Raw genomic sequence first — 12,062 nt, 5'->3', positions numbered from 1 at the left:
CAGTGATCCACACATTCTCTTCAGCGTTTTCATATGCAGGATGAAAATGGGTGAGAGCATGCGAGTGACTAACAGAGTAACTAAATAAAAACTAAACTACAACAAAAATTTTTCATAAGATAAAAATGAAACTGAAGCAACTAAAATTGAAAACCAAAATGGAAACTAAATAAAATCCTGAAAACTGTAATAGCCCTGGTCATATTACCACTATGCCTACCCCCTCTGCCCCGTATGGCACAGAAATTACACCTAGTTACTTGAATAAATGTAACAATAGTAACTTGAAACATGAAACTAATTGGTGTAAACTGTAGGTTATGGATGGATGGATGGATGGATGGATGGATGGACACAAGGGCATAACTTTGGGTTGCGCATTGAGGGGGTTGAGATCTTCACCCATTAAAGGGGATCCAGGGGGCTGTATTGGCTGGTTTTGATTATTGGGGGGGGGGGGGGTTATAATACTGTACGTGTGTATAACTTGTCTAATGGAAATCTTGAATGTCGTATTACTTGTTCTTTTTGTAGAAAAGTCAACAGTTACACAAAGAAGTGGAATTTTAATTAAGTCAAACAACATTTTGGTCTTGTGATGCATTCTTCCACCGTTAATGAAGATTATCTTAAAAGCTTTTGCAAACAAACAGATTAATATAAACTATTTTAATGGGCTGTGGGAAAGTACAATGAATTTCCTTTTGACTCCAAAGTCACATTTCTCTCCTTTTAAAAGTGGATATTTTAAGCACCAGGTTCTAGTTTTTAGATTTTAGTATTTAGTAAATTTAGCATTTTCTTATTCATTTATTTATTTAGTCGGTAGCTCACCTTTTTTTCATCTAATATAAAATAAAATTAAAACAACACTAAATTATATAACTGTATGTCTTTACTATAAAATCATTTTTAAAAGGTTTATATATAGTTTTTATACATAGGTAGAAAATTATCCACCTGCGAAAGTATGTTAAATAATATAATCTGAAAACAATCAGGGAGCAGTTTTGAATGCATCAAAGCCAAGGGTGGTTTTGCTATAAACAGTGTATTGTAATTCGAAACAGTATTGCCACATTAAAGAAATCTGTTCTTCAAACAGTTGTTTAGACAAAAGAGCATAGCACTGAGGTTAATCTAAAAGAATGTTATTCTTCAATACCAATGGCTTCTAATTTTCCATTTAGTCTAGTCAGAGACTTGCAGGGATTGTGCAATTCCCTGCTTAAAATGTGTGTAATTCTCCCCAAAATGAAAACCGGTCTAAACAACCCCCCCTCCACAAAACGGATGGAGACCTCAACTCAAAGTTAAAACCCTTCACTTTACTTGCTGGGAAATGTTTGCAAAATGGTCACAAGTTTAATAAATAGGGAACTGAGCTCTATGTCATCACTTCAAGCTGTGCTAACACGTCACGACCGAAGTATTATGGTGCTTAAGCTCCTGTAAAATCCACCTACTACAGTAGGTGTATCATCCCTGTTTATTGAAAAGCAAATACAGATATTCCCATTTAAGGTCCGCATTACATTCTGTAAAACAGGACGGTGACAATTTGGATGCTGATCAAATGTTACCATCAACAATACAAATGTTAACTATTACAAATATAAATACAAGTAAAATTGATGACATCATCAGACATTAAGCACTATCAGTAAACAGAGCAGAATGGGCATATTCCATCTATAGTAAAAAGTTAAAATTGTCTACAAGTAGGCAAACGTGGTTTTCATCAGACGGCAGCATTATGGTGTTTCTGTTTTTTATTTATTCAAGTGAATGCACAAAGTTTAGTATAAACTACTGTTCATTAAAAAAACATCCATCCATCCTTCCATCCATCCTTCCAATCCTGTATCCAGCAAAATATGGCAGTAAGTTTGAAGCTTCTACCTGGAAACATATGGCAGAAGGCAGGGGACACCCTGGATGGGATGCCAGTGCATTACAGGAGACACTAAGGCTTATGTAAACATAAGAATTTGCTTAAGCACATATCCTTTGGACTGTGGGAGGAAACTGGAGAACCTGCAGTAAAGATGGGGAGGCTTTTCAAACGCCATGCATGCACTGATATGTCCTACCTGCCATATCCACCTGACCCTCGTGTTAATCACTCCCAGCTACCTCTCGTTAGCTCCCTTGTTTGTTCTGTATATACATGCTTCCCAGTCATGTGTTCCCCAGTCCAGCCAATGGCATCACTCCTGTCAGTCTGGTCTGTTCCTGTTTTAGCACTCTCTTTTTGATCCTCCATGATCTGGTTTATTTCCAGCCCCTGTTTGTTTAAGTTTAACAAAACCTCCTTTGTTTCGCCAAACGCCAGTCCTCGAGTGCTTCGTTCCTCGTAGCGTGACACATACAGACCATCAGATCTGGGAATCAAACTTACATCACCGGTGGTCTGAGCTTATAGAGGTACCCAGTGAGTCACTATGCCCTAATCCAAATGCTCTCAGAGAAGTACACAGATTGTAACTGTTCACATGCTTGATGTGACTCATATAAATAAATGTTCTTGGGTTTATGAGGTTAACCACAAGTTAATATAAATTAAAGATTTTTTTCTGGCTCATTGGTCGTTTACCCTAAAATGTAGGACAGCGTCAATTATGTCTGTCCCCTCAGGGCGGATTCAACAGAGTATGTGTTACAAGAACAATCTGGGAACGGAACATACGTGGATTAATTAATGACCAGATAATTGTTAACATTCAGGTACTACAGCAAATGATGCCTGTGAATATTGGGAAACAGTGGTGACATTTCACAACTGATGATGAGATCTCAAGAGGGGCATCGCTGTCTTACCGTAACTACATGTGGATTTTGTTTGTAAGCCTGTAAGATTTTGTGATAAATCTACAGTGATGTTAGCATCAGAGTGCAGGCCAGCTGCCTTCCCCCTAAGCTCTTTGAATTTGTCTCTGCCCTTAATTAAATCCTTCCATTTCATTGGCTGAGCCACTGGCACTGAGCCAGTGAGCGGCCTCTATATATAATGGCAAGAGCTGTAAGTCTGAAACAAAACACTCGCACTGAACTGATTTTTTTTCTCCTCTGGTTCTGAAAGAACTTTGAACATCACGGGAGAAAGTTTCGGAAAATGTGTAAAGGATTAGCGGCTTTGCCCCAAACATGTCTGGAGAGGTGAGACTCTTTGTTGTGTACCCCGTTCGACATTTCAGTCTGACAAAAAGCTTCAAACAAGCTTCAAATATTAATGTGCTCTGGTGCTGTATAGATAAAGACTTTATCTATTGCTTATTTTCATTTGGTGAGTCTAGTTTTTGTCTGCGGCTACACACCGAGAATTGTTATTTATTTGTTAATTTTCCTCAGTTTGTTCATTCATAAGCTTTTTTGTGTGAATGGTTTTTTTCATAGAAGTAAGAAAAGGTTATAATCTCTGCAGAAGCTGGAAAGAATATAACAGAACACACACACATACACACATACATGCATACATACAATCTGAAACATTACATGCATACAGTTTAGATTTTTATTTTGTTTGTGATTATTCTAGAACTTGCATAATATACAGGAAATCTGGAATTGAAATTCTGGCAAAATAAACACAGGCATGAATACACTGTAAAAGTGTACAAAGAACTTACAAATTTAATTGTTTGTTATGTTAACATTTTAATTTAACGGTAAAATGTTTACAGCGTCATGTACTAAATCTTGTAATCAAATTATCGGGTTTGGTTGATTGTATTTATTTTTTGTTTAGTAATAGAAAAATAAAAGATGTTTTACATGTTATAACTTAAAAACTAGCTAATGTGTGGTGTTGTGAATAAAATGCTTATTAAATGATTAAGAGTTTTAATGAAACCGTTTGGGTAAAGAATCTTTTTATTTGTCTTGTCTTTTTACTTGATATATGTACAAACATACATTAGAAGCCAAATGGACTTTGAACTGCTGCAGCAATAAAACGTAATAAAATATTATAGCCTTGTAATATTTGTCTTTGAGCAACAATCACTTAATTCCCATTTTTAATACCCAGGGCTAAAGAGATCAAGACTAAATTAGGAACTCTGCTCCTGAAGCCTGAGAACGGCATCGACCTGATCATCCCCTATGCGGAGAAGGTGGAGAAGAAGCCGGAGAAGCTTCAGAAGTATGTGTACGGAAAGACGCATTGTGCGCGGCGGCCGCCCAGCCGAGGAGGAGAGAGGGTGCTTCAGAGCCGAGGTCTTGCTGAACTGTCTGTGTCAGAGAGCCAGAGGCAGGATGAGCACACAGGATATTTCTTGCCGCTGCCCCACGCTTTGCGTTGTTGCTGATTTCTAATTTTAGGATAGAAAGATTTGATTAATCTTTCTAGGGACTGTGAGTTTTAAATTTATAGTCATGGTTCAAAAGTCACCGTACTGACGTCCCTCCCAAAACCATTATTAGAAGCTTCCACGAGACCCAATAGGCGTGTGGGCGGTTAGGGTTCAATTATTTTATAAATAGTTCAGTGAATCACCTTGCGGTTTTACTACATCAGCTGAGCTGAAATCACATGTGCATATTCATTGTGCATCCATCTCCCCCGCTGAAAAAACCGCTTATGCTGGTAACTGGTTTTACCTGGTCTAAGATGGTCATGCCAGCTGGTCAGCTACCATAAACTGGTCAAGCAGTCAAAGCTCAGGCTCAGGAACATCCTGGATCGGACCTGCGCCTTCCGTTGCAGTCAGTTTAGTGAAATCCCTTGCATTTGCTATTGGCCACATTAAACTAATTTGCAATCGATAAATTTCGATAAATAAATATGTATGCAAACTGAGCACCTCAGATATTCACATCATGTCAGCTATACAGCCAAACATTACATGCATAGCATGCATTGCATAGTTTTTCCTCAAAGCAATTTAACAGAAATAGAGGTATAGGTTAGCATAGAAATTCTTTAATTTTAATATTAATATAATACAGTATTTACTAAATTTGCAGTGGAAAGAATTATGGTATTGCAATATCTTGGGCCCTTAGTTAAGTAATAATAAATAAATAAATGATTTTCAATCATTTTTAAATGAAATAACGAATTTATTTGTTTTTAAGTTCTAGTGTGTTACATGGTAACCAAGTTGATTTGTAGTACAAATATTATGAGAATTTCTGCGGAGGTTAAAATATTAGTGGCGCGTTAAGGGACACGCTGTGGGCTGAACCTGAATGACGGTTCATTAGTACGGCCAGTTTCAGAGACCCGCTAACAGAAGGTACAACCACAGGGATTTTAATTTGTCCAAAAGTATGAGAAAGAGCGAGAAAGCTGGGGCAACGTGGTTTCTGTGAAACACGCTTCTTACGGTTTGAGAAAGTTAAACAAGGCTCAACGTCCAGAGATGAGTTCACAGAAAAAAAACAATTAGGACTTTAGATAGAGAGAGAACCGGAGGCTCTGAAGTACTTCCAATAAAACTTTAAAAATTTTCCACAACCAACCACTCTGATTGCAGTGCTGTTAAATCAAGTGCTTTTACTAGTGTGTAATGCATCCTACCTTAGTGAGAGGGGAGACCTTTTATACCCTGTAGTGTGATGGAAGCGATTGGACCTGGTTCTAAAGCAGTATGAGTATGAGAGATTACATTTACGGTCTACGAAACAGAGCCATGTGGCCGTTACTGACAGTAACTGAGTGTCTGCAAAGCCTAAATATGATGACTGTTACTGACATATTAGTTCTACACTCAGAAAAAAAGGTACCAATTTGTACCTTTGCTTGGGGCTGTACCCTCAAGGGTAAATGTACCCTTTAAGATACAGAAATGGACTGAGGAACATTTTTGTACCATTGGGGGCACAGTAATGTGATTTGTACCTTGGGGATGTTCCTCAGAGTCCATTTGTCATGAACTACTGTATACTGTCAGAAAAAAAAGTACCAATTTGTACCTTTGTCACTGGGCCTGTACCCACAAGGATCTGCCAATTGTACAGCTTAGCTGTAGGTAATTGTACCTTTTAAGGTACTGAAATTGACTCTGAGGAACACTTTTGTACCATTAGGGGTACATTAATGTTGTTTAGACCTTGGGGAATCCATTTCTGTACCCTAAGGTAAGGTATAGTCCCAATGACAAGCAAAAGTGCAAACTGGATAGATTAATATTAAATTCACTTTAGATTGGAACTAGTTGACCGTGTAAATTATTTTGACTTCCCTGCCTTGCATTATTGTATATAATGGCGGACATTATACAACTATGAAGATTTAGGCTATTTCGAGACGTGAAGCACCACTTAAAATGAGTGTAGCCTGTGAGCAATTTCCTGTGCATTAAGCAAAATATGTCCAACAAAGTATAGAAGACCAGATTTTTTTTTAATTGTGTGATTTGTGGCTTTTGTACTCAGAAGACTTTTGGTTTTAATCTTTTTTGAAGTCTTCTAAAATCTAAAAAGGACTCTTTTCAATCTGTCACTGAAATCACTGTTTATGGAGATTTTGCAGTACAGGGATAAAGCATCGTCAAGCTGTCTATACACAAACAAACGTGTCCGTGGCAAAATGTTGAGATTACAGGATCATATCACAAACGTTACAAACGTCTCTGAAATAAGCTGGTACGCTAATTCTAGTTGTCATTCATTTTGATGTTCAAGTTAGGAATTATTTAGTATGTATCCATTAATGTACTAGAATCAATTTCATAAACAGTCCCTTTTCTGAAGCGTCGAACAAAAACAAGGAATTAAAATCCATTTCTGGTTGGGTTTTAAATGTTTATGTTCATTCCCTATTAACTGAACTCAACTGCTTCAACAGGTGCCTTAGGTAAATTTTAAAAATAATGATTTTTAATGAAAGGCAAAATTTTGCCTTTGATTAAATTAAGCAATCATTTGTTTTATTACATGTGACAGCTATATATTGTGAATTATACTGTCCTTCGTGTTGACCATCACCTGATTGTGTATAAAAGGTTACTTTGTAGGAAAAAAAAAACACAATTAAATCCAGAAATCAAGGCCATGTGAAAGTGGCTGCTCTGTTGCTGATGGTCTGGTGTTTGTTTCTAAGGCCAGCCTTTGAAGAAGCAGCGCAATGGCGTGAATCCCTGGACCGAGTCCTCAAAAACAGCTGTAAGTGACTTTCATCTAAGCTGAAAGCGTGTCGACGCATGAGAAATTGATGCCAATGAACAAAGCAGTCATCATTTTAAAGTCATCCAGATTAATGAACATGATAAGTACAAGGTTATAGTTCCTCAAGGTTATTGATTTGTGGATCACCGGGAGTCTGTTGTGGATGCAAATGAACACTGAATGCCATTAAACATAGCAAAAGTGCCTCCTTAAGTGTCCTTCTGTGGTAAGCGGTGATTTCATTGGTATATGTTCAGTTTAATGGGAGACTCTGTCAGGAAGCCTTTTGATACAAACCTAGCCTTCTGTGATATATAAAGATGCTTGATGTCCAAGTCTTGAATTGCTATGTTTCAAACATATGGCCTTCGTGAGAACGGGCTTGGACCCAACTTTGATGCGAAAAATGCACAGCCATTAGCATGACTAAACACTGAAGAATCCTGAGAGACTGAGAGAAATGATCTTATCATTAGCCGTATCGTTCAAAAATAGAATATATATATATATGTGTGTGTGTGTATACATATATAAATGCCCATCTCCCACATCATAGGCTAAGATCATAATTCTTGAGTTATTACATTCATTGATTTTCAAATGTAGTGTAAATTTTTATTTATTGACTTATTTTGCGCAAATCATAGTGAAATAGTGCAATTTTATATATTTTTTCTCCTTCAAGAACTTGAATTCTTTAAAAGTCAAATGGGATGCAGTTACACTGCATTGTAATTTTGTTGGGTTTTTTTCCCCCAAACTTGCATACTGGATGTGCCACTGCCAGCTAATGTAGACTGCCAGCTAATGTAGACTGCCAGCTAATGTAGACTGCCAGCTAATGTAGACTGCCAGCTAATGTAGACTGCCAGCTAATGTAGAATATCTTGCAACAATGTTCCAGACTTTGAAGTTTGTTTAGAGGATCTTTTTTTCATCAGCAAGGAAAATTCTTTTCAGAAGTCATATATAATATTTCATTTTTATTATTTTAGTAACTGCGAAAATAAATAAACAGAATATGGAGTCTTAAACTGCTTTCTTGGAAAATACATGTTTTTTCACTGCCAGTGGATTCTTATTTTAAAAGTCGGTGCTCAGACATATCAATTTATTAAGTTTTAGGATACACCAAAGAGCTGTTTGGATTACACCAGCGACCGTGTGTCACAACATCTCCCCTAAGGCAGGACAGCTGAACTGAGCTGGCCAGCCACACAGATTCTTTAAGTGGAACAGTTTGTCACGTCCTGCTCCCGTCAAGATTAATGAGTCCTGACTGATTTCTGCATGTCAGAGAGGGAGAATGCATTTTCCATATGGTCTCCTTCACAGATGGGCTGGCCACTTTCAGGAGCTTCCTGAGGTCTGAGTTCAGCGAGGAGAACATTGAGTTCTGGGTGGCTTGCGAGGACTTCAAGAAGACCAAGTCCCCAGTGAAAATGGCAATTAAGGCCAAGAAGATCTATGAGGAGTTCATTCAGACTGAGGCTCCCAGAGAGGTTTGAGTTTTTCTCAGCCCAGATTGTTTGCATGCTGAGCTGACAGCTTCAGACACTATGATTGATGACCACCATGTGAATAATGCTCACCGGTTTGTAATGAAAACTAGTAAGACGGAGAGACAGATGTCTCTAAATACTGGGGGGGGGCTCAGCAGGTTGGGAATCTGTGCCAGAAGGTCACCAGTTAAAATCCTGTGGTTGACAAATTGGTTTCACCATTGGCCCTTAACACCAATTGCTGTAGGCCAATAGTCAACAACTTTTTTTACAATGAGACCTACTGTACACAAAGAAAATAATCTGGGGTGTGACGGTACATTATACCGACCGGGGAGTGGGCAAAGCTGAGGGTCTGATTGTCACGATCAACTGGGAGTGTCTTAAAGATCGATCTGCTGATCGCGGTCGGTCGGTTGGTGACCAGTGCTCTATGGACTGTCTCACCCATCTTTGTCAGTCATATATCCCTTTGGATAAAAGAATTTGCTAAATATATTATTGTAAATATTGTACAGCTAACCCTTCAGTATCGTGGGTTTAGGGGCACAGGGCCTCCGCAATATGGAAAAACATGAAAGTTTTATAAATGGGAAATCTGCCGGTTGTGCCATTTGATAATAGATTCATTCTTTGCACAAGAGAAGTAAGAAAACTTTTCTAAGCGACAAGCCTGGATAGAGACAAAGGGATCTGTGATGCAAGTTTGTCACTGACTATGCATGTCTTCCTACTGTGTGTCATATGTGCAGGTGAACATTGACCATTTCACCAAGGCTGTGACTCTGAGGAACCTGGTGGAGATCTCCCCCAACACCTTTGACCTGGCCCAGAAGCGCGTCTACGCCCTCATGGAAAGGGATTCCTTTGGCAGGTTTCTGAGATCTGACCAGTACCAGGAACTGATCAAGTAATCACTGAAGACATCACAAGTGATGCCCTGTGGTCAAGTTTAACACTGAGTGCTAAAACCTTTACGACAAAATTCGAATTTGAATTTAAAAAGTATCAAGAAAAGCACAAATTATTTAATTGAAGCTCAGTAAATATTTTATTAATTGAATAATTGAGGAATACATTTTACAAACTACAAAATACATTTAAATTCCTCCTTAAACACCAAAAAGTTCCTTAACATTTAAAAATATCACCTGAATGGATAAAAATAAACAAATAAATAAAAATAAAGGGATACCAAGTCTGTAGTACTAACATTAGCTCTGAGCATTTATGTACATCATAGCCCATAGCATTATATGCAATTAACCAAAGATTTGAAACTTTTATTGCCTGTTCCATGTCCTGAATTTCCAGGTTCAATATTGTAGACTCAAGTAATAGTTCTCCCAAGTTTCGTAACCTACTTTTTATCTTAGATGCAAGTAGCTTCATATAGGACAATCAGCCTTATAGAACCAAGTGCATTGTAACATTGTGCAATGACAAAGTACTTTGAGTCAATTATAGCCAAAAACATCAGGTTCAGGTGCAGGTTCAGCACACAGGTTTATTGTTGTTGAGACTTGATGCTTTTAGCCAAAAAAAAAAACCAAACAAACTGAGTCATAGCCGTTCCAAACCTCATGTGTTTTTTGTTAAGTCCAGCTGGCACAGATGAAAAGACAAACTAATTTGTTATGACTGCATTCAGAGCTCACAGAAACACAATCACATGTTCTTACATCATACGCTCTGAAAACGAAAACATGAATTTGAATTTGTCTACATCAAAAACTCAATGGAGCATTTTTATCAAGGGCGTATGGACTATAGGGGCGTGTCCCTAACAATATTGTGGGAGTATCATGTGTGGTCAGGGGAGCAAAGGGCTCAGTGCTGATTGGGTCCCAACCGATGTTTCAACCAATCTTGCGCCCAGAGCCACAGCCAGCTATGAGGTCATCGAGGTCCGGACCTTGGTAATTTTTTAAGAGCTAAAATTATCATTTGAAGCTAAATATTCACCTGAATAAAAAATTAAGCTCACTAACGTTTCACATAACTAATTAATTTAAGAAAATAAACAGCTTATAAAAGGGATAGTATCACTATTTTTCAAACGCTGGCTACAGCCCTGAGAACACCATTGCTTGTTAGACTTAATAACTCACGCTGAAAGTAAACTTTTGCTTGAATGTTTGTCACAAGTACAGTGGAGTACTGAACTAATACTTTGTTCAATTGTAACCATGTCAGTGTAAGTTGCTATGGTGGAAATCACAAAGAGTGGATCTCGGTAAAAAGTTGAACAGTGTTTCAGAGAGATAAGTTAAAACCATTATGATTAGCTGCATATTTGGGGGCTTCAGTGTAACCCCTCTACAGTAAAAGAGTACTGAGGACTTGGTGGGTTAAAGTTCAGTAAGGAACATCATCAATTTTAAGGCATGTGTTTAGATGCTAATTAAATTAATTCAACATTCAAATTAAGTATATTGTTCATTTTTTTACCACACGTATACTGTCACTAAACAAAGCCTTATTTTATTAGCATAGTTATTTTCACAATATCATAATGCACTTATATAATATTTGCATCTAATATTGCACAATATTACTCTAGTAACCATCATTACTCTGGAGGAAATTGTATTATCTCCATATATTCCACTTTTATTACAGATAGCTGCAACCAATAATTGTGTCTGCCTAGTTGTATTCTATCGAAAACTATGTTCTGGTTCTCTGTCCTGCCTGTTGTCATACAGTACAATGCTGTTATCGTTACATTTTTATCATGAGGTTTACAGCCTTATATAGCACTCAGATATTTAGCACTGTGCTAAGTCCTTATCTTGTCCAAAGATAATTAGAAGCCACTGCAGGTCAGATGAAGGATGGAGCTTTTGTCTTTATTCAAACTTTCTGCTTTTAATTTTGCAACTTTTCTCCATCTGAAAATTAAAAAAAAAAAAAAATCAACATGACTTACTTCACTGCAGCATGAGGAATCTGGTGCTCAATAGTGTTACTCACAAATGTTCACATTTTCTAATTAATACAATTCAATTTTTAAAAACGCGACCTCTAAGACCATTCATAAGGACTTACTGCCAGTGCAAATATTTCATATATTTGGCATATATATAAATATATATATGTGCATGTATTTCCTGTAGTTCACAATATAAAGATGAATTAATACATGAAATTCTTCAAGATGTATTTATTTTTTTTATGTAAATATGTTCAGATGTAGCACTTAAGTTATTTTTACCGATGCAGTTATGATTTAGAAATGAAGAACGAGGCATTTATATATATATATATATATATATATATATATATATATATATATATATACACACACAAATAATTATATATATATATATATATTTAAGCTGTTATAAAGCAAATAATTTGTATAATTATTTGTCATCTTCTTTTGTTGTGTGAAGGTGATTTCTGTTCATTTCCCGCAAAAGGACATTGTTGTTCAAAACTGAT

The 12,062-nt window shown here is 37.1% G+C and overlaps 1 protein-coding gene across 1 annotated transcript; it reads left to right on the top strand.

The window, feature by feature from the left end:
• Window positions 1-3,020: 3,020 nt before the first annotated feature.
• Window positions 3,021-11,766, top strand: LOC111841029 (regulator of G-protein signaling 5-like). Its single transcript, XM_023806463.2, has 5 exons — window positions 3,021-3,159; window positions 4,031-4,144; window positions 7,049-7,110; window positions 8,449-8,615; window positions 9,368-11,766. The coding sequence occupies exons 1-5, from the start codon at window positions 3,116-3,118 to the stop codon at window positions 9,527-9,529; spliced, it is 549 nt and encodes a 182-aa protein (XP_023662231.1). The 5' UTR covers window positions 3,021-3,115; the 3' UTR covers window positions 9,530-11,766.
• Window positions 11,767-12,062: the final 296 nt, after the last annotated feature.

Source organism: Paramormyrops kingsleyae, chromosome 21, assembly GCF_048594095.1.
Source record: "Paramormyrops kingsleyae isolate MSU_618 chromosome 21, PKINGS_0.4, whole genome shotgun sequence".
Lineage (NCBI taxonomy): Eukaryota > Metazoa > Chordata > Actinopteri > Osteoglossiformes > Mormyridae > Paramormyrops > Paramormyrops kingsleyae.
This window is presented reverse-complemented; position numbering and strand designations above follow the sequence as displayed.

What these genes read in the sequence shown, in the direction of transcription:
- LOC111841029 (XM_023806463.2), top strand. Translation starts at nt 3,116, where the DNA reads ATGTGTAAAGGATTAGCGGCTTTGCCCCAAACATGTCTGGAGAG. An exon ending in AAGCCGGAGAAGCTTCAGAA is followed by an intron (nt 4,145 to 7,048) that starts GTATGTGTACGG and finishes TTTGTTTCTAAG; the next exon opens with GCCAGCCTTTGAAGAAGCAG. An exon ending in CCGAGTCCTCAAAAACAGCT is followed by an intron (nt 7,111 to 8,448) that starts GTAAGTGACTTT and finishes TCTCCTTCACAG; the next exon opens with ATGGGCTGGCCACTTTCAGG.